Source organism: Ursus maritimus, unplaced genomic scaffold (assembly GCF_017311325.1).
Source record: "Ursus maritimus isolate PB19 unplaced genomic scaffold, ASM1731132v1 scaffold_2, whole genome shotgun sequence".
Lineage (NCBI taxonomy): Eukaryota > Metazoa > Chordata > Mammalia > Carnivora > Ursidae > Ursus > Ursus maritimus.
This window is the reverse complement of record NW_024424452.1, coordinates 103,329,791-103,354,604: the sequence shown is the minus strand read 5'-3', so window position 1 is coordinate 103,354,604 and position 24,814 is coordinate 103,329,791. Positions and strand designations below refer to the sequence as shown.

General features: G+C 56.2%; 1 protein-coding gene across 1 annotated transcript in view; it reads left to right on the top strand.

Moving 5' to 3' along the window:
- PLEKHA6 (pleckstrin homology domain containing A6) overlaps nucleotides 1-17,695 on the top strand; it is a 50,806-nt gene extending 33,111 nt beyond the window's left edge. The window contains exons 10-22 of the mRNA XM_040636496.1: nucleotides 2,039-2,107; nucleotides 3,387-3,467; nucleotides 3,679-3,828; nucleotides 4,659-4,754; nucleotides 6,187-6,298; nucleotides 6,889-7,028; nucleotides 9,224-9,353; nucleotides 9,569-9,675; nucleotides 10,752-10,925; nucleotides 11,851-12,018; nucleotides 12,110-12,243; nucleotides 12,750-12,895; nucleotides 17,578-17,695. Coding sequence (XP_040492430.1) covers nucleotides 2,039-2,107; nucleotides 3,387-3,467; nucleotides 3,679-3,828; nucleotides 4,659-4,754; nucleotides 6,187-6,298; nucleotides 6,889-7,028; nucleotides 9,224-9,353; nucleotides 9,569-9,675; nucleotides 10,752-10,925; nucleotides 11,851-12,018; nucleotides 12,110-12,243; nucleotides 12,750-12,895; nucleotides 17,578-17,693 — 1,623 coding nt within the window. The 3' untranslated portion in view covers nucleotides 17,694-17,695. The remainder of the gene's footprint in view (nucleotides 1-2,038; nucleotides 2,108-3,386; nucleotides 3,468-3,678; nucleotides 3,829-4,658; nucleotides 4,755-6,186; nucleotides 6,299-6,888; nucleotides 7,029-9,223; nucleotides 9,354-9,568; nucleotides 9,676-10,751; nucleotides 10,926-11,850; nucleotides 12,019-12,109; nucleotides 12,244-12,749; nucleotides 12,896-17,577) is intronic.
- Nucleotides 17,696-24,814: the final 7,119 nt, after the last annotated feature.

Below are 24,814 nucleotides of genomic sequence, written 5' to 3'. Positions count from 1 at the left end.
GGGAGATAAAAGCCAAAGATGTGAGGGCCTCCTGAACTGTGACCCCAGAAGCTCTACCCTAACGTGGCTCTGTCCCTTTCCTCCCTCACTTCCTCTCCCCAAAAAGCTTTTCCCAGATAACTTCCCTTTGTCTTCTGCTACCTTGTCCTGTGGGTCAATTAGGTTAAAGGGACATAGCCAAGGATACTCCCTAATAGTTTCACTTTTCGATGCTGTCACACTGGAACCGGGGGGTAAATGATGGCATCTCTAGTTGATTTGTTTGGCTTGTCGTCCCTCCCTCCCCCCCTCCTCCACCCTGTCCCCTGCCCTTCCTCATCTCTCTTTTTCATTTGGCAAGCAGTCTTTCCCCCTCCATGTTCCTAATGATTCTTGAAACACAAAGATAACATGTCAGAGAACAGTGTTCGAGTATCTGGTGTCCCTTTAACACAGCTTGCTTGTTTTGGCCTCCTTATTTGCTCCCTAGCGTCATCCAAGATCGGCATGGATGCTACCAGCCCAGCTCTGGAAACCGTGTTTAGCAATCCTTTCTACTCTAGAGCCAAGAGGTGGGCAGGGGTCGGGGAGAGAGAGCTGTGCCTGCCTCTTTGTGAAGGCCCATCCAAAGAGCAGCCCCAGGTTTTCTTTCTCAGCTGTTTGATTTAGTTCAAATTTGGGGAGATGGGCTTTCCCACCTGCCGGTGTGGTCTTTGACCAAAGCAGTGTGAGGACAGAGAGCCGGGGCAGGGAGTTGACCCAGGCTGGTGTGGATGAGACCCGCACCTCTCAGGCACCCTGGGGGAAGTGTCACTGGGCAGGGGTCTCTTCAGGGCCAGCGAGCCAGGGCACAGCAGCCCCCAGCCCCCCTTCCGTGGCCTTTCTTCGGGGTACCTCTTCAGCGCTCGTCCTGAGACGGAGCTCACAAGGGGTGAGCGACGGGTAAGGCCAAGCAGAGGGGGCTGGAGACCCCAGGATGAGCTGCCCTTTCCTGTTTCTGGGGAAGTGAACCCAGGAGGGAGATGGGGAGACAGCTCCATGGGGGCCGGAGTTTGAATCGTCCGTTCCTTCCTCTGCTGCAGATGAGTGAGAGCGAGACTCTCATCAGTATGGTGAACCGCATGGTGGAGAACTCCTCCCCCAGGGCCCAGATCTTCATGCAAGTAAGACCGCCGCCTGGCAGCATGGTCCCTGTCAGCACCATCTCAGCTGCTTGTGCATGGTCTAGTCGAGCCATCTGGGCTGGGGCTTTGGCTCGGCCCCACCCGCTCATCCCCCAGGCCTCATCTCCCGGCCCCGCCCCCTCCCCTCCTCTAATTCCTCTGTGTCTCCTCCATTCTTCATGTTCATGGGTGAACCCAAGGCCCATTGCTCAAACCATCAAAATAGCCGGCGCCGAACATCCCATACCATGCCAGCAATCGCAAATCTGCTTTCTAATATCCAGGACTTCTGTTTTGTGTTGGGTCTCTTCTTCACAGACGTCTTTGGGGTTCAGGGCCTGAGGGGTGTGACATGGAACCATCTGATGCCCCCGTTGTGTAGAGTGTGCTGTGGTCGCCAGAGGCATCACCAAGGCTGGGCAGCATTGGCTGGTTTAGGCACAAGCCCCGTGACCGGTGTGCGATCTACCAAGATAATCATTCTCCCATATTTCCGGCGCTCATTCCATTTCCCCGGGTCTCAGCCTCAGAAACTGCCAGGGGTTAACTGCTGTTCTCGTGGTTGCCCCCAGTAAGCCATCCGGGATCTCTACAGCCCCGGAGTCCCTCTTGACAGTAGAGCTAGACATTGTGGGAGAGAGAGGACATCCTGAGTTGGGGAGCAGAGCGGCACCACTATCTCCAGAAATCAGCCCAAACAACGGGGAAGAACCTAGACGGGGCCACGCCAGGCTTCCCAGCCAGGGACAAAAAATTAGCTCGGGTTCCTGGATTAGAAGCTAGCAGAGCTGACGGACCACGGCCTCTGACAAGAACGGAGCAAGGGCTGTCCGCCTTCCCGTCCCCACACGCCCTACCCATGCCCTGCTGCTGTAACCGGCCTCGTGTTCCTGCAGGTCCCTCCGTACCCAGAAGTGTTCCGGGACGGTCTCCACACCTACAAGTTAAACGAGCAAGACACAGATGTAAGAGCAGCTCTCCTGCTCCTCTGTCCTCTCCAGTCCCTCCCGCTGTCGTCCTCATCTTCGCTCTCCTCCGCTGGGGCTTTTCCTCTGTTCATCTCTGTCCTTCTGGTGGCTCTTCATGCCTTTGACCCATGTCCTCTCTCAGCACAAAGACAACATTCTGCCTGCCCCTTCCGCATCCCCCTTCTTTTCTCCGTCTTCCCCCTTCCCCCACCCCTGTGCTGGCTGTGTGTGTTTCCCCATGGAGCCCCAGGCCCGCCTGTCTCCAGCAGTGGGATCTGCTTATTACAGGAACACAGACTTGGTTAGGAGGTGTATTGGCCAGGCTACTCTGTGCCCAGCGTGGCGGTCACCCCAAGGCCACTAGAGGGAAGCACCTGGCCCTGCCCCTGACCTCGGGGAGCTTCAGGGTAGTGGGAGATGGCAGGTAGCAGCAGGTGGTAACATATGATTCCTGTGCTAAATGGGATGGGTGATGGGTTCTGCAGGAGGGCAAGGCTGTGAGACCATGTGAGCCGATGGGTCAGGGACAAAGCAGGTAACCGGTGATCTGGGCCTGGAAGTTAAAAGGCCCAGAAGACAAGATGTGGCCAGTAGAAAAGAGCCATGGGGGTATTTGAGGAATGGCATGAATAAAGGTATGGATATTGAAAAGCATAAGTCTTTCCAGAAGAAAAATTTGGCCTACCCTGCCTCCTCCCCATCACCACAGGTCTTGCCTGGGTAAAGGACCTGCCCAGTAGGCCTGGGAGAGTTCCATCCAGGCAAGGGCCAGACCTCAGAAGGATCCCAGCATCAGCCTTCCTGAGACCCTGGAAGGAGGGGAGGACAGAGTCCTGTGAGCCTGGCGAACCAGTTTACATGGTTCTCTGGTTTTCCTAAGACTGCGAGTTCAGACGCCCTGTGTACTCCTCCAATCCATGCCCGCCTGGGAGGCCAGACCTCATTATCTCCTCAACCCTTCTGGAATTGGAACCCCCAGGAGGAGGGGGATGCAGGAACTTCACATTTAACTCCCCTCTCAAGCTGACTCACTTCCTCAGAGAATAAGCCCATCTCCCCTCCCAGTAGGTCCTTGGGGAGTCTCCCGAGGTGAAGACCAACTTCCTGTTCCCAGGAGCCTCCAAGGTCAAGGTGAAGAAGGCCTAGGGTTCCTCGGCAGGGAAAGGAGGTGGTATCCAGAGGCCAGGCCCTTCCGAGCCATGTCCCAGGTCCCCGTCAAACCATGTCCTTCACCCCTTCTCTCTCCCTCCCTTCCCCCACCCCCTCGGGCCCCCAGAAGCTGCTGGGAAAATTGTGTGAGCAGAACAAGGTGGTGAGGGAGCAGGACCGGCTGGTGCAGCAGCTCCGAGCTGAGAAGGTGAGAGCCAGGGGGTGGCCTGGAGTTGGGGGCGTGTGGGGAGGCTGGCATGGACAGGTGCGGGGTGCCGTCTCCACCCTAAGCTGCCAAAGCCTTGTCTTAACCTTCCGTCCTGCCCTTACTGGGTACTGCTGGGGCTCGGGCCTCTGCTGCTTAAAGTCCCAGAGAGGAATCATCAGGCTGCTGACGGCGTTCCCCTGCCTTTCTGCAGGAGAGCCTGGAAAGTGCCTTGATGGGGACCCACCAGGAGCTGGAGATGTTTGGAAACCAGCCCGCCTACCCGGAGAAGCTGCTGCACAAGAAAGAGTCCCTACAGAACCAGCTCATCAACATCCGGGTGGAGCTGTCTCAGGCGAGCACGGTAAGCTCCGCCCTGGGTCCACGCAGTCAACACCGTTTCCGGAGAGCCACCCCTCCCGGGCTCTGCTCTCTCGTTTCTGACTCTCTTCGGCGGGCAAGAGCAGGGTGGTCTTGGCCAGAAGGGACAGAAACAGAAGACCTTAATAGTACCTTGCAGATAAGCCGCGAGTACGCCCGCCCACTCGCTCCGTAGTCTCCAGCAAGGAACCGGCTTCTTTCTCCACAAACTCTTCCTGCCCTGGGATTTGTTCAGGACAGTGTGAGGTCGAGGGCTCCTTAGCTCGTCGGCTGCTTTCACAGCTTGGCTGCCTCCCTCTGTCCTCTCCCCTGAAGAACCGGAACACCGGCAGCAGGACTGCTGGTCTGGTCATTTGCCGGGGGTGCAGGGCAGACCTTGCAGGACCGACTGCCCGGATATAGTCGTTCCGGGGCGCAGCAGCAAAAGGCCAGGAAAACGTGGCCCAGAGAGGAGGAAGGTCTCTAACCCCCAGGGAGCAGACACCTCTGGGTTTCCTCTCTTTTTGTCCTCCACTTTGGGTCACCCAGTCTGGGGAGAGCAGGAGAAAGTGGGCATGGTCTGATCCCCTCTTGGCGTACCCGCCCATCTGGAGAGGATTCTGATTTCTGTATTTTGGCCTGCAGTCAGATGGGCCACCGTTTGGCTGTCATCAGAATGTCTCAGCCCTGGGCCCTCTCCACCTGTCCCTCTGTGCCCTCCTCTGAGCCCTGCAGGACCCCAGGTGGCCTGGCCCTGAGCCCCGTGGAGGGGGGGGGTAGGGAGGAAAGCTTTGGCAATGGTCGCTTTCTCAGTGAACGCACCCCCCGTTGCAGGCCCTGGCGAACAGCACCATAGAGTATGAGAGCCTTGAGTCAGAGGTGTCTGCCCTGCATGATGACCTCTGGGAGCAGCTCAATTTGGATGTCCAGGTGAAGAGGGCCCCTGGGCAGGAGGGGGTCAGTGTGCCTTCCCTTCTCCTTTGGGCCAAAAGAGACCAAAGTGGCTTCCTTTTTTGCTTTTGAGATCTCAGAGACTTGAGACAGGGAGTCGGTCCTGAGACAAAAGACAAGATTCACATCCATGTAAAACAGATGTTTTGGGGATGAAGACCATGTGGAATCTTCTTTAGTTCCATCGGATCATGAGGAAGGACTAAACAGAAACATGAGAGCGCTACGTTAGACAGAAGATACTTTATGACCGGAAGCCTTTAACACATTGCTATAGATACGGTGTAGACCTGGATAAGGGTTTAGATCCACACGCGAGTAGAGATGTGGGCATCCGTGCAGCGGTCTCTCGTGAGCTCAGAAGGAGCAGTCAGTGCAGGAGCTGGCCGCTCAGGACCTTTAAGACAGGAAAGAGGCTTCCCTTCCCAGGGTCAGAAACACTGTGCTGGGAGGCAGGAGGCTGCACACGTTGACCTTGGGGAGTTCTTGTTCCTTTCCTCCCTCGATCTTCTCTACCTGGGCTCTGCCTCTTCTCTAGCTAGCTTTGCAAGCCCTTTGCAGTTCATGTCCCCCACTTCCCCTAGTTTCCTCCGGGTGACAAAACTCACCACCCCACTTTGCAGCTGGCTAGGGAGGGGGAGGTGCGGGCCCTCTGGGTCCAGAGCACCCGAGTGCTTCCATGTCCTACGGGCGAGGCTGACTTTCACCACGAACCTTCTAGGAGGGAGGAAGGCATCCTGGTCAAGGGCAGCAGCTCTCGAGACAAACAGACCCAGACTTAGATGGCGGTCACACTGCTTCCTCACGGGGGTCTCGGGCATGGGTCTCTTCATCTCCAAAGTCGGACACCCGTGGCCAGTGCCGCACAGAGTTCTCATGCAGCTGAAAGGAGTTAGTATCTGCCAGGGCCTGGCACGTGGGGGGATGGGTGTGGGGGGCTGAATAAGTGCAAGCTATGCTTTTTTAAAGAGTGTAATCTCTAACTGAATATAATACGTGAATACTCGGGCAGACTTTGGGTGTCAGTATCACAAAAGGGCCGTTTGGATAGAAAGAACATAAGTAAATTGGAAACCCTTGCCCTTGATAACAGGCTATCATCAAGGGTCCACTCAGGGGGCATTTGCTCCAAGACCACCCGGATCTCCCTGGGAAGCTGAGGCTGCACATTTACCTGAAGGGGCTCTTGGCTGTGGTGACAGGGCCCTCTCCTCAGGCGATCCCCGAGTTCCGTTCAGCAGAAGCTGAAGAGGAAGAGGCTTCCCACGGGAAAGACGAATGTGCGGAAGGGCCGTGTGAGCGTGTGCGCGTGCGCACGGCTCCTGCGTCCTGCTGGCCCGCAGGGATGCGGGGGAAAGGCTGGGGCACCACTCGCAGCCACTTCCCTTGACCTGCCCTTGTGCGGTTTCAGAATGAGGTGCTCAACCGGCAAATCCAGAAGGAGATCTGGAGGATCCAGGATGTGATGGAGGGGCTGAGGAAGAATAACCCATCCCGGGGCACGGACACGGCCAAGCACAGAGGTGGGGGCCTTCTCCGCCAGCCTCCTGAAAGGCTCCCCAGAAATGCTCTGGGGTCTTTGGCGTCGCCCATCTGTCACGCTCATCCCTCTCCAGGCCTTCACACTGTGCTCAGAGCTAGTCAGGGCCTTCTCAGGCCTCCAGGATGTTCCCCTGGGATGGTAGGTAGGGCTTCCTTAATTCCTTATGCCTCCCGGAGCCGACCAGCTGTGCCACTCAGAGACGCTGCCGACCCCGATAGTCTAGATTCCTCCCCAGAACAGGTCAGAGAGCACCTGTGCCTCCCCACCCCACCCCCACCCAAGCCCACCGGCCGGGTGGTGATCTGAAGCCCTGGAACTTTGGGCTGGCTTTCTTTGACATCTCAGAGGCAATGTCTTCTGTCTGTCCTTTCCATCCATCATCTAACCCCTGCCCAGCATGCTTTTCCACCGCCAGCCTGCATCCCAACCCCTGGAATAAGTCCCTCCATCAGGCCCCGGTGGCCCTGAAACCTTCCTCCCACATCCCTGGTTCCTCCCCTGCCTCTTCCACCTACGGAGCCACACTCCTACCCCATCCATCCTTCATCTCTCCTCTCTGCTTGCCCCCAGGAGGACTTGGCCCCACGGCCACCTACAGCTCCAACAGCCCCGCCAGCCCTCTCAGCTCCGCCAGTCTCACCAGCCCCCTAAGCCCCTTTTCACTGGTATCCGGCTCACAGGGGTCCCCCACCAAGCCTGGGTCCAGTGAGGTAAGCTAAGAAAATGGAGTCGAAGGTAGGTGGGGGAGGGAGGGAGAACCAGGTCCTTGTTGGCCTGAAGGACACGGACTCATGCCCATCTCTGCCCCAGAGGCCTCCAGCCCTAGTGCTTTGGCTTTCTGTCTCACACCCAGTTTGGTGAACTTCCTTCCAGATTTTTCCTCTACTTGCTTTCATCTGCATTTGTCATCTTCAGCTCCTTGCAGGGAAGTCTCTTCCTGAACACCAGGACGGTTAACAACGATACCTAACACTTAGTGGGAATTTAAATCCAGGACTGTTCCAGCTTGTGAGAGGGTTGAGGGCGGGCATGGGGAGCCGTTTCCTAGCTGGTCAGTCAGCAGGTGAGGCCCGCTCAGAAACATACATGCACATGCCCAAGGCCCTTCTCCCGGGGAGCCCAGTCCAGTGAGGACCAAGACCAATTTAGAGGAAGCAGCCAGCCTCTGGAACTTGGCCGTGTGTGTCTCAGTGTGGGCCGTAAATGTCCTGATGTGTCAAAGAGATGGTGGAACTTTCACTGGGACAGGTAGAGGAACTAGGGAAAAGCATCACAGGCAGGAGAGGTGGCAGAAGCAAAGACGCAGGGATGCGGATGGGCCCAGGGTGATGGTGAGGCCGACGAGCAAGGAACTTTGGAGAAAACTTGGGGAAGAGTGGAGAGCAGTACACAGGTGGGGGCTCAGCCGAGGAGAGCCTTGAAGCCAGGCCGAGAGTTCACTCTGGAGCTGGAGCTCTCTCCCGGCCGCGGGTGGGAGTTTGGCGGTGCAGGGGCCCACCCCACATCCCCCAGATGTCGTCTGTCCCCTGCTAATGCTCTTTTCTCCTGTTCTCACAGCGGCTGCTCTCCTTCCTTCTAATGCTCTGGCTTCTCTCTGCCTCAGGAGCCCGGTCCGCCGAGGCCCCCCCTCCCCAAAGCCTACGTGCCCCTGGAGTCTCCTCCAAACGTGCCGCCGCTCCCTAGCGAGAGCCGCTTCTGGCCCTACCCCAGCTCCCCTTCCTGGCACCGTGGGGGCGAGCCCGCCAGGGGTCAGGTACCCAGCACCCTTGGGTCCTGGAGGGCAGGGGCGGAGGGAGCGGGACGAAAGGTCAGGCGAGGGGGCAAGGCAGGACTTGGAGCCATTTCTCCCCCGTTGCCATATTACCTTTCCCACAGCCGCCCGGGCGGACTCTCGGGTAAGGAGAGGGGCGGCAGAGAATGCTCTCTGTGGACAGAGGGAAAATGACGCCCCCCCCCCCATGCCCGGGCTCCTAGTGGGCCCCACTTCCTCCCAGCACAAGCAGGCAAGGGAAGTCGAGGGACCCGCAGCGAGTGGTACCATTGCAGTCCCCTCCTGTCCACCTCAGACCCCGGTCCTTCCGTGCTGTCTGTCTCTGCCTCGCATGTCCTCTTGGGTCCCATCAGCCCTGGAGTATAACCTGCCCTGTTCTGGCTCCCCAGCCTCTCTCCCCAGGAGGGTATAGTTGGGCTGGGAAGAGGTTGCATGGTGAGTAGTCCTGTGTCTGAAACTGGGAGCCAGCTTCTCATCCCGGCTCCGCAGCCGGGAGGGGACAGAGAGGCGGCGTGACCTCTGCTTTCCAGACGAGGGGAGGCCGTAGGGCTTACCCAGCTCCTTCACTGACTGGAGCTGGTGTCTCTGGCCTCTGGCTCAGTCTTTCTGTGACCTTCATGAAGACTTAGACTCTAGCCGCACCATGGGAGCATAGGCAGGGTGCAGAGTCTAGTCGCTTGATTCTGCAAGTCCTCAAGCCAAGTGCATGTTTCTCTCCCCCAGAATCTTGGTACCGAAGCCCACCTGGTTCTCTTGCCCAAGAGGTCCTCGGCCGTGTAGGCCCCTCCCCCAGCCATTCCTCCTCTCTGGCTCACAGCAAGTCTGTGCTTCTTGGCACTTGCCAACAGGCCAGGTCAGGTTGAGGGGCCTCTCTGCTGGGCCTCCGCTGGGGGCCTCCTGGAAGCCCTGAGCCCTCACTCCCCACGATGACCCAGCATTGGCCAGCCTTCAGATGGCATGGGTGGGAGACTCCATTGCGTCCCTGCCCGCTCCCCAGCTGGCACACTTGGAGTTTCCTCATCCTGTGTTTTCAAGGGTTTGCACTCCAACCATTGCAAAGCACAGACACATCCCTGAGGGCCAAGTTCCCAGCAGTCCCTACAGCATGGACCGTCTTCTCATTTTTTCCCCCAGCCCAAGGCAAGCCATGAGCAGAGCAAGAAAGACACCCCCCAGACGTCACCCCTGGACACCGCTAAGGACATCAGCCTTGTGCCCACCAGGCAAGAGGTGGAGGCAGAGAAGCAGGCAGCTCTCAACAAAGGTACTTCCTGTCCCATCCTCCCCTAGAGGGAAGGCCACGGGTCAGAGAGGAGCCCAGAGAGGTGCTCATTCACAGCAAAAGAGAGCGAGTGCCCCCCCGTCCTGGGCCTTTCCCCTCTGCCGCAGGTGGGACTGAGCCTCCTCGGAGAAGCAGGCTCCCACCTCTCTGCCCTCCTGCTCTCCAGAAGGCCCACTGGCTCTTCTGTCTCCCTGCAGTTGGCGTTGTGCCTCCTCTGACAAAGTCGCCCGCTGATGAAGAGCTAACTCCGTCGAGAGCGGTGAGGAGGAGTGCCAACGGGCTCACCAATGGACTGTCCTCCCGGGTGAGTGCAGCCTGGGGCACAGAGGCCCGGACGGGCCTGAGCTGCGCTGTGGGCCCAGGGGCCCGTGTGTGTCCACCCATCTGTCCACCATTCGAGAAACCCAGGGCTGGAGGAGGAAGGCAGGACAAGCGGGAGGAGGGCAATAGCCCCACTGGAGAAGTCTGCCATCAGGGAGACATACCAAGGGACAAGGGACAAGGAAGACACACATAAGAAAGAGACAAGAATACTGAACAAAATTATGACTATTTTTTAAAGATTTTATTTCTTAATTTGAGAGAGAGAGAGAGAGTGCGTGCATGGGGGGGGGTACAGAGGGAGAGGGAGAAGCAGACTCTCCTGCTGAACAGGGAGCCTGATGCGGGGCTCAATCCGAGGACCCTGAGATCATGACCCAAGCTGAAGGCAGACGCTTAACTGCCTGAGCCACCCAGGTGTCCTTTCACAAAATTATTATAATGTGCCAGCAAAAATCAGTGATCTGTCCGATGTGCCAACCTAAGGCAGTAGACTCATTTCCTAGGGCTGCTGGGACATTAACAAAGCCCCCCAAAGTTGGGGACTTAAAACCACAGGAAGTTTATTCTCTCACAGTTGTGGAGGCCGGAAGCCCAAAGCCGAGGTGTCAGCAGGGTTGGTTCCTCAGGAGGCTCTGAGGGAGCACCTGTACCGTGCCTCTCCCCAGCTTCCGGTATCGCTGGCCATCTCTGTGTTCCTTGGCTCATAGACCCAACAGTCCAGTATCTGCATCCAGCTTCACATCACCTTCTACTCTGTGTCCTCTTCTGCTCTGTCTTTTATAAAGACACTGGAGATTGGATTCAGGGTCCACTCCGATTCCCGATGACCTCTTCCCGAGATCCTTACTTTAGCCACATCTGCAGACTCTGTTTCCAAATCAGGCGACATTCACAGGTGCTAGGGGCTTAGGACAGGCACATATGTTTTAGGGGCCCTTCTTTACCCCACTAGAGACAGTCTTCCCAGAGAAGGGACATTTCAGGCCTTAGGGCAGATGAGGAAGCTGGGAGTGGGGGAGGAGCACCTATCAGAGCCCTGCTCTCCCACGGCAGCAGGAGCGCCCCAAGAGTGCTGTGTTCCCCGGCGAGGGCAAGGTCAAGATGAGCGTGGAGGAGCAAATGGACCGCATGCGGCGGCACCAGAGCGGCTCTATGAAGGAGAAGCGGAGGAGCCTGCAGCTCCCGGCCAGTCCGGCCCCCGACCCCGCTACCCGGCCTGCCTACAAAGTGGTAAAGTCCTCCCAGCCACCCGCAGGCGTGGCCCGGCACCTGCCAACACGGCCTACCCCCAGCCCGTGCCCGGCCTGGACTGGGGCAGTTAGGGTGGGAAGAGAGGGGCTGGGAAGGACCCACAGTGGGCACCTGGGAGAACCAGCCAAGGCTTCTCCCCACGAGGCGGAAGGTACAATGCCGCAAGCGTTCCTTGTATGTATTTAAAGAAAAATAACTCACAAAGAGGAATGTGTTAATTATTGTAGTTCAAATGAATTATACAAAATTCCGTTAATAAAGTATAGTGCAAAAGTCAGCCCCCAGGGTAGCCGTCACTTACCCATGTTGCTAGAGCATTTTCTGTGTGTTTCGCACTGGGCTGGGTCTACTGGTGGTAATCGTAATAGCGCACTGGAGAGGAGAGCGCTCTACAGAGTCGGGAGAAATTAAGGACTCCTGGGCCACACGGCCGTTGAGCGCGGAGCTGAGAGTAGCCCCAGGCATGCGCCTAATCTTTCTTTCCACCGCATTTCAGAAATACAGAAAATTATCATTAAAAGTCCTGCCCTCAAACAGCTTACACTCTCCTTGGTGGATGGGAACTTGTGTAGTAGGAACCCACTAAAGACCAATGTCAGCCACGCTAACCCAACCGCCTAACATATATGGCACGGCCTGCAGACACGGGGTACGGCCCGGTGGGAAGTAACAAGTACGGAGGAGACATACTGATGAGATTTGGCCTCTGGGCCTTTGCAGGTGGGCAGGCTTTGGACAAGCAGCATGGAAGGAGGATAGCTGTCCCGAGTGGGAGTGTGGGGTGGCAGCCAGATCTGGCATGATGAGCGGGGACAGCGAGGACACGGGCCTGCTTCAGGCTGCCTGGAGACACAGGCGGTGGGGGACGGAGTCCCTGTGTGGTCATGATGGCGCTGTCCCCTAGGTGCGCCGGCACCGTAGCATCCACGAGGTGGACATCTCCAACCTGGAGGCAGCCCTGCGGGCAGAGGAGCCCGGGGGGCAGGCCTATGAGACGCCGAGAGAGGAGATTGCCCGGCTCCGCAAAATGGAGCTGGAGCCCCAGCGCTACGACGTGGACATCAATAAGGAGGTGAGCGAAGTCCGGGAGGGCGGAGGGGGAGAAGGCCTGGGGGTGGCGAGGCGGGTGTGGAATGGAGGTGGTGACCCAGGTCCCTCCGCAGCTCTCCACGCCCGACAAAGTGCTCATCCCCGAACGGTACATTGACCTGGAGCCCGATACCCCCCTGAGCCCCGAGGAGCTGAAGGAGAAGCAGAAGAAGGTGGAGAGGATCAAGACGCTCCTTGCCAAGTCCAGGTAACATGCCTCGGAGAACCTCGACGTCCTCTGCCCGCCCTGGCCCCGGGGCACTAGCGCCCCTGACTCCAGCACCCCGACCCATGCCAGCGCGAGCCCTGAGCCTCCCCAGCCGAGGGCAGATGGCGACGGCGGCTTGAGGCAGCGGACCAGGCCCAGCCCTGCGGCCGGGTCAGTGATGCTGTCGTTGCGGGCCGGAAAGACCTGCTGGGCGCAGGCGCATGCTGTCGGCAAGAAGAACCGCTGGGTCGCCCTCTGGTGACATCTCGTCCTCAGCAAGGCTGCCCTAAAAGTTCACTCGTGCACTTTAAGACATTGCAGTAGGGGGTCCCAAAATGTGTTTTGCCAGGGTCCCACTCGCCCCTGGGGACGGCCTTGCTGGGAACCAGATCCTGCCCCCTCACAGGCCTCTGGCCACCCTGCCAACCTCAGTCCACAGGCGCCCCCTAGCCAGTCGGCCCATCCCTGTCCCCCCACTCCATGTCTGTGTGTCTGTGCCTCTTCAGTATGCAGAACGTGGTGCCCGTCGGCGAGGGGGACCTTGTGGACGTGCCCCAGGACTCAGAGAGCCAGCTGCAGGAGCAGGAGAAGCGGATTGAAATCTCCTGTACCCTGGCGACCGAGGCCTCCCGCAGGGGCCGCATGCTGTCTGGTGAGAGGGGCCGGGCCTTGCTCCTCCAGGGACACCGGCTGACCAGGTGCAGGGGAGGAAGCTCAGTGCTGCGAGGGGGCCAGGGAGAGAGAGGTACAGGACCAGGGAGACTTGCCTCAAGGTCAGGAGAGCATTTATGGAGCGCCAGGTACTGTGCTAGGCGCGGGGGGTGCAGAGGGGCCAGAGTTGCAACCAGGAGCTTGGAGCCAGGATGACCCTCCCAGCTGCTCCGTGGAGGAATGGCCAGAGGCCACGCAGGGAGCAAGGGCGCCACTGTCCCTGGGCAGCTCAAGGAAAGGCACAGCAGAAGGACGATCCCTGAGCTTGTTTGGGAAGGACAAAAGTATGACCAGTCATGGAGTGGGGCCAGGTATTGCAAGGTACCCTCTCACTTCCCGTTCTTGCTGCGTGCAGACGGGAAGGCGAAAATGGGGCAGGTAGCCAGAGTCGATAGTCATACAGTCACCACCCTGGCTACTGACCCAAACGCACTTTTCTGCTAAGAGAAGATGAGCATGGCACGGACTTCACACCAATACAAAAGCTAGAGGGTTCCAAGTAGACACCATGAGGTTGAAGTCAGCCTGAGATATGGCCCCAGAGAAGGTGAGACTGGAATCAGGAAGAACGGAAGAGACTCTCTTAATGGGAGGGTGGAGGATAGAAGAAAGACAGTGGTCACGTCACGAAGCCAGCCGGGGGGAAGGAATATGTTCTCCTCCTCAGGACAAAAGGTGGTTAGGGCGGAGAGGGAGAGGGGGAGACTTGAAGGCCTGTCCAGAGGGATGCCCAGGAAGGTTGCCAGGTTTGCAAGGACTTCGGTAGAGGGGGAGGCAGAGAGACAGATGTGCTGGCCTACAGTGACTGAGGGGCCGGCCACGAGCAGATCAGGACTGTGGCCGGGAGCCCGGTGGAAGGGATGGCGTTTCGTGTTGGTGGTCAAGAGGGGTTTGAATTCTGGCTTTCGGGGGCTCCATTTCCTCATCTGTAAAATTCGAATCCAAATACCTGCCTAGTGGTGTGAGGAATGGCGACAGTAGACGCCAAGCTCCCAGCACAGTGCCTGGCCCTCGGTAAGTGCTCAGTAAATGCTGGCCCAACGTGGTCGTGGTGTTGGTGACGGTGGTAGGACTTGTTGACCTGCGGTAGCTGGACTAGAAGTAGGCTCTGTGTGTGGTTTTTCTTGCTATTCTAAATACGGATATTTTTAGAAACCAGAAGGTTTCAGGCTACAACAAAGGGAATTTATGCCTTAAGGAAGAACCTACTGGCGGTTAGGGTGTAATGGACATTAAATGGGTGGCCAGGGAACACCGCTGGGGATCTTTCAGAGAGAGGCTATCGGTTGGGCTGGACTTGAGGACGACGGAAGGGATGGGCTTCACCATCCCATCCTGCGGCCAAAGGCGGCAGAACCAGTCCGGCTGCACGGACGCCTCCTTCCCATCTCTCTGCAGTTCAGCTGTAAAATGAACTTGAATCTTCCGAAGATCCAATTCCTCATGCTCTGGGGAAAAGGCAGCTTCCTGTTGCGAGGGTTAGCACACGCAACACTGTCTTTAAAACTCCCCCCGCCCTCGCCCCAGCGCCTGGCTCTCTCCACTGTCGTTTCCCAGCCAAAGGTTCCATGAAAACAAAACCCACCCTGGCCTATCAGATTTCCCCCTTGATACACACCAGCGTATATTTCAGGGTCTTTGCGCTGAAAGCAAACCGTCACTTGGCTTTTACCAAAACCCCAACTATTTAAAAAATGGCATAGCAGGGCCAGACCTCAGACTTAGCCCACTGTCCCCACTGCCCCTTGGCCCCTGGCCCAGATTCCCAGAGCTGCAGCTCTGCCAGGGACAGCGAGGACTGTGCGTGGGCACAGGTTCAAGCCCGGGGCCGTGCGTTTGGGACTGCGGGGCGCGGGCCGTAACGACAGCGCTGCGTGCACGGGGCGCAGAGGCCGTGCCCAAGTGTGGGTGGATGGTGTGGTCAGGAGCGCTTGTCGGGACGCCCAGAGCGTGCAGACTCAAGTAGGGGCTATTTGGGAAGATGCAGCAAGTGTCCTTTTGTACGCGTGGCATGATGTCGTGCGCGGTGCCTGTACTGGGTGATGTTTGTAGAGGCGTTTGTGCGTATTCAAGGCGTGGGTGGAGGGAATGTGGGAGTGCAAATATAGAACGATGTGTGTATATGTCTGCAGAATGTCTGTGGACATTGCGTGGAAACCGTAGTTGTGAGTACAGGTGGGATTTAGTGAGCTGTTGGAGTTTATATGTGCACGTGAGACTGCAGTGGAAGGATGGAGGTCATCTGGGCGAATGCACGTATTTGCGTTTGACTGCCTTGCCCCGCAGCCTGGGGAGTGATGAGCACATGCGTGTGTATGTTGTGCATAGTGTACACGCCGCGATATTTGTCAGTATGTGTCTGTGTGCGGGACAGCTGAGAGCAGGTCTCATGAAGATGCAGGATCCCATTAGTTATGCCGGCAGTTGCGGTAGGACTTGTGGACACACGGTAATCACGTCACACCTGTCCAGCATAGCTGCTACATGTGTGACCTTGAACTATTTCTTTTTTTTTAGGATTATATTTATTTATTTCTTTATTTGAGAGGAGAGAGAGAGCATGAGCAGGAGGAGGGGCAAAGGGAGAGGGAGAAGCAGGCTCCCCGCTGAGCAGGGAGCCCGACTGGGGCTCAATCCCAGGACCCCAGGATCATGATCTGAGCCGAAGGCAGATGCTTAACTGACGGAGCCACCCAGGCGTCCCGTGAATTTTAACTATTTCAATGGATATATTCCTTTTTTTTTTTTTTAAGATTTTATTTATTTATTTGACAGAGAGAGAGAGAACACAGGCAGGGGGAGTGCCAGGCAAAGGAGAGGGAGAAACAGGCTCCCCGCTGAGCAGGGAGCCCGATGCAGAACTCGATCCCAGGACCCCGGATCATGACCTGAGCCACCCAGGTGCCCCTCAATGGATATATTCCTAATACATATTGAGAACATTTCTGCCTTCATAAAGAAGTTATATGTATAACATAATTCATCTTTCTTGCTCTTGTTCATTTAGCATCATTATAAATATCCTTTTTTTGTTGAGCCACTGAGGGGATGCCCTCTGGGGCTGCAGTTTGTACAGCCCGGGTAGCCGTGCTAAGGGTTCCCAAACTTCCACTTTTAAAGGTATTTTATCTACTTTTCACAAAAGACTTTTTCTCCTCGGTTGTGCCTTCTTCTAGCTCTCAGTGGGCCTCCCGAGTCCTCTCTCTTCCCTAATTTCCCTGTCTCCGATCTCCCATGGGGTAGACACCCAGCAGGTCAACTGCTCAGAAGTGTATAGAAATAAGAGTAACTGGACTCCAGGGAGCTGGTCTGTGCGTAATTCTAAGAGCTTCACCACACGGATGTTGCAATAGATATTTGGCTTTCTTGAAATAGCCCTGGCCTAGTTGTCGACTTTTTGATGGTTTTAGGAGTCGAAGTCGCCAAATAACGAACCACTGGGTCCACAATACAGACATACACACCAGTGTGTGTTTCGGAAGCATTTGCGAATGTATTTGAGTGTGAAGTCACACGTGTGTCGGGTCACGTGGAAGAGCAGGGTTTGGAAGCGCACAAACACACGTATCTGAGTGGTGGCAGTGAGCGTAGTGTCCTGTTGGATCCCAGGCACAAGCCATGCACTCTGCGTGGGCAGAAACAGCTTCCTGCTCACGAGAAGGTTCCACGTCTTGTGTACACTGTGGCTGTTTGCGTATACGCCGTGGGAGCTGCACCGGCCCTTTCCCTTGCACAGAGGGCAGGGAGGTGATGGGGTCCAGGGCAGGGTGGAGAGCAAGGGGCTAGAAGTTGGATGCCAGGATCCTTCTGTTGGAGGAAACAGTGTGACCCTGGCTGAGAACTGCTTCTCCTCTGAGGCCAAGCGAGCACGTTCTCTCTGCCAGGTTTCTGCTTCACAGCGGCACTGAGGGGTGCCTGAGGGTCTGCAGACGGCAGAGAGCTCATCCCTCCTCATAGGAACCCCCCTCCTCATGGTCCTTCCACTTTGCGCTTCTCAGCATGGAATCATAACAATACTAGAGTAAAATCCATTCATTCAAATGTCACCACTTTAAGGTTTGTAATGATTTGGTCAGGGGTGGGCTGAAGTTTGCCCCTTCTGGATTGATGGAAAGGGGATCCCCAGGGATAGCGGGGGGCATGTTTCTGAGACCACGAGCTGGGCTAAGTTCACGGTACTCGCTTCAGCCCTGCCGGAAGCCTCCATTTCCATGGAGGTGATTCACGCGGTGATAACCGGGATCTAGTTGCTAGCTGGGAGCCGGGTGATCTGGGGTAGTGTGGTTTTTTTGCACTGTTCGTCCTCATGCCCGCGGGAGCACCGCGTGGAAGGTCCATCTCCACATTGTGCGGATGCGAGCAGAGCCTTGGCCCAGAGAGGCCGGCCTCGCCCACAGTCACACTGGTTCTCAGCAGAGCCTGCAGTGGCCCAGTCTCCTCGGGCACCCTGTGCGCCTCCGAGGCGCCTGGGACCGAGGCCAGGTCCGCCTCAGCTCTCCTCTCTGCTTGCCTCCTGCCTGGCTCCCGCCTGGGGAAGGGCCTCCTTGCTCTCGGTGCCCGGCCTCCCCACCCCTGCCACCCCCACCCACCCCTATTCACCTCCCTGTTCATTTCTGTTTCCAGTGCAATGTGCCACCCCAAGCCCTCCCACCTCCCCTGCTTCCCCGACTCCACCAGCCAACCCCCTCTCGTCTGAATCCCCACGGGGCGCCGACAGCAGCCATACCATGCGGGTCTGAGCTCTGACGTAAGAACTTTTCTACTGTATTTCGTCCACCAAGGGGAGTGGGACCCCCGCCCCTCACTCCCATGAGCCATCTACCCCCCCACTCATTCCAGCATTGCTTCTCCCTCCCCCCCCAGTGCCTCCATGCCGCTCTCTCCCCTCCCTCCATCCGCTTGAGCCCGCAGCGTCCCTGTCCCCATCCCTGTCCCCGTGCAGTGCTGGGCCAGCGCCAGCTAGAGGGGCTGCCTCTTGGATGCCGCAGTGCCGGTGGGCTTTGCTTCTCCAGAAGCAGACAGGGACAGAGCTGAGGCCTCCCCTATCCTACTGTCGGCCAAAAAGCCTTCCACCCACTGAGATACACAGCAGTCTTGCCTCAGAAGCCCCCAGATCTTACTTCTCCCAGATCACCCCCAGATCTTCCTGTAAATTAAAATAACGTGGGAAACTATGGCCAAAGGCCATGTACCTTCCTTTCCCCTAACACACAGCGCTCGGTACCAGGCAAGTGGAGAAGAGCATGGACTTCCATTCATTTGCTCCCCTCGCAGGGTTGGGGCATGGGGCGGGTTTCCACGGGGTTCTCCAAGAAGAGACTTCTGTCTCCTGGGGAAGCGGGGCTGGAGCTGTTGCTCAGCCGGGAAGTGTCTTTCTCACCCGTGTGTCTTTTCCTCAGTGCAAGCCCTGGCCGAGGCCAACGCTGCGAAGCTTCACAGAGCCACGTTCTGAAGGCCTCCTTCGCCCCCTGAGGTCGCGGCTCCCCACCCTGGCCCCCTGCCCCTGCGCTCCTGTGGGCATGCTGCAGGGAGCCAGGCTGGGGGCCGGGGGTGCTGCCAGGACGTTACCTCCGTGTCCACTTGCCCACCACGCCCGGTCCTGAAGCCCTCGCTGCTCAGATGGCGACCCTAGGCCAGGGCCTTAGATGGTGGGCAGACAGCAGCCCACGTCCCAGGGGCTACGCCTGGCCCTGGCTGGTGGTGTGACGGCCCTACTGGAACATTCCCGGATGAAGAGGATGCCCTGGTGGGGAAGACCTCTGGGCTCTCTTAGGTTAGGAGGAGGGTGAGGAGAAGATGGACACTCGGCCTCTTCCGGCCCCTCCTGACACCGAGGACGGCACCTGCCATCAGGTCCTTCCCCCATCGACCCCACCCTGCTGCCCCAGCTGCGCCCGGGGCTTTGACACGTCTCTGCTTATGGGTGCTCCTTTGGGGTCCAGTGGAGACTGACCACCCTGCTTGAGCCAAAGACAAGATGACAAGAGCTGGGGAGAGGCGCCTCAGCTCCCAGAGGGGACAGTGCTGGCTGTGGGTAGAGAGCGGCATGCAGGTCTGCGCAGCGTCTGAGGACAGGTTGAGAAGGGGGAGAAGAGAGAAAGGGAGAGATGCAGGCAAGTGGGAGGACAGGGAAGAGGCAGGACTCGTTTGCAAGTAAGAGGGTGAGGCGGAGGTGGAAAGGGGCTATGAGAGGGATGGGTTTCCCCGGGATGGAGCCTTAGCTTAGTGCCAAGTACAGTGCCAGACTGTCAGCCCTGCTCCTGCACCGGTCCCCCAGATCCACGGGCCTGCCCACACACTGGCTCCAGGAGGACCCACCAGCGAGCACATGGTGACCGTCGCTGCAGCCGTGGGGACGAAGGTGTGGGGATGCGGGTGTGGGTGAGCAGGTGGGAAGGTGGCCCTTTCTGGGTCTGGGCCTGGTGTCTGCCTCCCCCACCTCGGCTCAGGGGCAGAGAGAAGGACCTGTGTCATGTAGGATGTCGTCAGCCTTAGGGCCTTTCCTAACCATGTTCGGGACATTTTCTTGTCCCCCTTCTCCCTGGAATGTGCTGTGAGCCAGCTGAGAGAGTGCCCCGGAGAGGAAACGCAGCCTTAATCTGGGAGGCTAGATTCTAGGGCCCCATCCCGCGTCCCAGGCATCCCCAAGGAGGACCAGGTGAGGCTGTACGGAAGGACCCCCTTCTGGTCTGGCTCTCTCACCATCCGCCTACCCCGGGAGGCCAGTGAAGGAGACACAGAAGCAAAGCTCACTTTTCCTCCTTGCCTCTCATCTGGGGGGGACGGTAGCCAGGGAGGAGGGAGGGGAGAGAGTGAAGCTGGACAAACCCGGGCCCCTAGGCCTTCTCTTTGCCAGAGTTGCTGCCTGGAGACTTCAGCCTCCAGTGGCCCCAAGAACAACTACTTTATCTACCAGCACTTCTCCACTCCTTCACAGCTGGGCCAGTGGCTGGTTCATATGCAAGTAAAGATGGCAGTTCATTCAACAAATATTTATCGAGCACCTTGTATGTACCAGGCACTGTTCTAGGTGCTTAGGATATTCTCATGCTTCTGAGGGGTTGCAGACTGGGGAGTTCCACTTCCCTTTTAGCAGACTTTTGGAACATGGCTACATTTCCCATCTTTAGCACCACTCAAGCACCCTATCCCTGTTTTTTCCTCCCCCCACCAGACTGGCAGGTGGGATTGTCCCTCTCCCTCTTTCCAACACCTTTCTGCCTCCTCAAGAAATGGCTCTTTCGGGGCCTCCATGCCTTTCCCCTTTCTTTGTCTCTTCTTTTTTTTTAAGTGATATTTTTAGACATACGTGGAAAATACCAAGGGTTAAGGTCTGCATCTCTGCCACCTCTCGCTCTCATCTCATAAAGCTGGCTCTTTATGTTGCTTTACATGCCTTAATATATGTTTTATGAAGATTATACATATTATAGATATATACATAATATATATATTTGTTTGGACGTCTGATCCTTTCCCAGAACTCCTGCCCAGGCCCATTTTCCCTCCTTTACTTTCCACACCATTCCTAGCATGTGTCGGCCACACCCCACGCCTTTTGATCCAAAGAAGGGGAGAGGACGGACTTATTTTAAGACAGATCTATTTTACGCTTTTGTTATAAAAGCAAATCTATTTTCAAAATGTGCAATGTCTGAATGGAATCAGCAAATAATACGAGGAGATTGGGCAGCTGCCTCTAGGTCCAACCCTGTGTCCCTCCCTCTCCCCCCCCCCCACAGCTTCCTCCTCCCATCCCCCAGTCTGCAAAGGGCTGGTCCCCAGAGCTCACCCAGAGAGCATCTTACCAGGGCGGGAAGTTCTCTTAGAAGTCCTGGTCTAAGGATTTGATTACACTGTCAACTCTTGACGACCCTCTAGGGTTACGGGATGTGAATCCTCTCGAAGGAAATGTTTACAGCTGTGTGCACAAAAATACACCCCTGCGGGCAACGCCCCCCCCCCCAGGTGTGCTCCTGGACCACCTCCCGTCACCAATCTGCTGGAAAGGGCAGACAATTTAATGACAGCCTATGCCAAGTGGCACCAAGAACTCCACTCCCTGATGGAGCCAGGATACAGTACAAAGGCCAAAGGAAACGGTTTGGGACCACAGGTCCTTCAGCACAGACACATTCGAGTTCCTTGGACTTCTCACACTCCTTGATCCCTTTCTGGTCTGGGTCACGTCTGCAACATCTGTCTCCCCCTGTGACCCTTCCTCGGGGAGCTGTTGTTAAGGGGGACGGTTGCTCAGTCTGGCATCCAGACTGCACAGTCAGCTTCTGGGCTGAAGCGGGTCCCACGGACGAGGTGACATCTCAGCCTTGCCCAAGAAGCCCCTAGGACTGTCCTCTGGCGGGCTGCCACTGGGACGCTGAACTCCACCCGCCCAGCCTTGCAAACTGCTTGCAGCTGACGTAGTAGGCAAGGGGCTCTTGCCTCATAAGGATCTGGGCAGAATGGAAGTCTTTTGTCCAGATCTGAAATCAAGGGTTTGGGACTGTCACAGAGCTCCTGGCCAGCATTTGAAGCCTGACCTCCCAACTTGGACATGTACTGGCATCCTGTTCCCAGCCTAGAGCATCTTCTTGTGAAAGAATGGGGCCCAGACGGAGGCCCAGAGCTAAGTGACGCAGGGGGGACAGCCCTGGTTGCTCTTCTGGGGCCTTGCCAATTAGCACATTACCTCCCTGATCAATAACCAAGAGGCTGTAATCAAATACGGCTACTGTCACTTTAAAGATTTTTCTGAGGTCGCAAGCTGTGCACACTTGCTCTCCTGCCTTGGTGAGAGGCATGTTCTTGGGGCAGGGCTGCCTATAGCAAGACAGAATCGATTCCTTTCCCCTTTAGGCACCCCTACCTGGCAGCTCTTAAAACTAAGGAAAATACGAAATATACATATATATAGATATATCTATTTATGCACATACTGGGGCCAATTTGATCTGCTAGTATTAGACAATAAACCATACAAGGAAATGTATGATCTCAGTGTCTTTATTTAGTATAAAAGTGACCTTAGAAGAAAAGTTAAGGTTAGCTGAACAGAGGGCATCTCTGTTGGGGGACCAAACATCTGTAGCCACCCCATAGCATCTTTTTAGCCAACGAGCCCCTACCCAGGAGGGGCATCCTGACTGATAGGTGAACGCCTGCTTCCCCACTCCCCAGCATTCTTTTTAGATATAGGTACTGAAGAATCCCAGTGAGCTCTGCATTTGTATCTTGCAAGTTTGTATAAACCCGATACAGGAAATAAAATGAATGGTTTGTACAAGTGGCGTGTGTCTCGCACTCTGTCCGTGACTGCCTGTGGCTGGCCTTGTGGCTCGTGGCAATTTCCGAGCTTGGCAGAAAAGGGGAGATGGTCTGGGGTCGGGCCTTCCCTGACGAAAAGCCAAAGCTCAGTCTGTGGTATGCTGCCCACCGTGGTCATCTCTGTCCGGGTAATCCCAAATCAAGGCTTGTCCCAAGGTCCTGTGGAATCAAAGTTACCAGAACAGTGTTCAGATCCTGGGAACCTCCCATTCATTTGTCTCTGAGACTGAGGGTAGAACTGTAGGAGAAGAAAATTAATTCTTAGGCTTTCTTGATTACTACACTATGGCCTATATATATTTTTTTAAGATTTTATTTATTTATTTGTCAGAGAGAGAGAGAGAGAACACAAGCAGAGGGAGAGGCAAGCAGAGGGGGGAGAAGCAGGCTCCCCGCTGAGCAAGGAGCCCGATGGGGATGGGATCATGATTTGAGCCAAAGGCAGCCATTTAACCAACTGAGCCACCCAGGCATCCACCACGGCCAATAGTTCTGCTCTGGGTACAAAAGGTGTATGATTTGGCGAGGAGCATCAGAAAAGCTGCCCAAATTATTCTCATCCAGCCTCAATGCCTTTGGTTTATGTCCTCTGTTTATGTCCTCAGAGGTTATCAGTTTCGGATCTTTCGTGTGAAGGCTGTTCAATTTGAAATCTTTCAGTGAGCAAGAGTCAAGAAGCCCTGTGAATTCTATGCGGTGGCGAGGAAAGAGAGAAAGTGAGCCCAGGATAGTGGCAGGCCTCAGCGGGGTCTCTGCAGGATGTCGGGGGAGAGGTGGAGGCATTAATGGTTCAAGGAAGAGAAGAAAATTGAGACAGGAGAGATGGGAAGGCAAGCCTCTTCTAATTCCTGATTTTACCTTGGTCTGTTCTAAGGGCTGATTTCGAATTCTGGACACCTGTTGTCATTGCTAAAGAGCTAGCAGAGTGTGAGTGTGTGTGTGTGTGTGTGTGTGTGTGTGTGTGTGTGTGTGTGTGTTTAACAAATACAACCATATTTGGGGTTTTGTAACATCCCCAGGAGAACTATAAACCCTGATGGCCTTTGTGAATCAGACAGAATTGGGACCTGATGCAGACTCACGACAGAGGCCCCTGGAGCTGGAGGAGGGGCACGGGACCCCTGTGGCAGCGCCCTCTGGGCCAGAGCCAGTGGCTTGGCAAGGAGACAGGGTATGAGAGCACCGGGCACCGCTGGGTGTCGCTGTCCCCACAAACGAGGGCTGGCTCCTCTTCAAGAATGATGCCCACGGATCTCTGCCTGCTCCAACCCCTGGTCCAGATCAGGCCTCTGATCACACCGGGCTGGGGTCGTCAAAGGGGGCGGTAGTCAGGAAACGTCAACGACAAAGCACCCAGCAGAATGCACCTAAAGGAGTGAGACACAGGCAGCCAGGCTTCAGATCCTGCCGCTGCCAGGGCCCTGGGGCCACACCACATGCCTCTCATCCCTGAGCCTCCACTGCGTCCTGGTCCTGCTCCTTCTAGCTGCCGGAAGATTGGCCAAGTCACTAAAATTCTTGAGCCTCCGTTTCCTGTTCCATGAAATGCAGATATTGACCACCTTATGGAGCTCTCAAGAAGGGCAAACGCGAAAATGGATGAAAAAACACGTTGAAAACTCAAATTCGTTTACGAATGGGAGGAGGTGGTGGTGACAAGGTGTAGGCCCCTTGGCCACCTTCAGGGGCACCATGAGGGAAAAGGGAGAACGTCTCCCAATGTCCCCCTCTTCGCTGCTCCACTGCCTTCAATGAAGACATCTCCAGGGCCCCCAGCATCCAGCCCTATGAGGGGTGCCCCCCTGCGCACCTCTATTCCTGCAACTCCAGCCTTCCAGGGCCTACAGCCTCCTTCCTGGGCTTGCCCCCATGAAGGGGCTCCTCTCCAGGACTGTGGGCTCTGTGGACAAGCCCCTCCGGGCCCAACTCCAGCACCCAGCACTGCCGTCAGAGAACCAGGGCGGGAGGGCCCCGTTTGAGGTGAGTTCGGTTCTTCCAAGCTCACAGGTGAGCTCCATGGGTGGGGGGGAGGTATTCCTAACTGCTACTTTATACACCTGTGGGAGCAGTTTAGAACCACATTTGAGAGCAGAAGTCTCTTATATAACAGCATTTAGTAGTACACTATAGTACCCTAACATAGTAATACTAACACCAATAGTAATTATCATAATTATACTAGAAGAGTAATAACAATGGCTCGTTAAGTGTTCACTATGTGCCAGGTACCCGTTCTGTGCCTTTAGTCACCAGTCCTCGTTCTAGCTCTCTGTGATAGGTACAATTATCATCCAAGACGCTGAGGCACAGAAAAGGTAAATAAAACGTCGAAGGTCTCACCAAGCTACGATGAAGCCCAGAGCACTCCGACTTCAGAGCCCAAGCTACTAACCACCAGGGGCTTCAATGGGGGGGAGGGGCGATGATAACGCCCCCTAGGGGAAATTTTGGAAATTTGCGGGGAGCTGAGGTCATCTCAGTGACAAGAGGGCAAAGCTCTTACTGGCGGCTAGATTTCCAAAACAATAATTGTCCT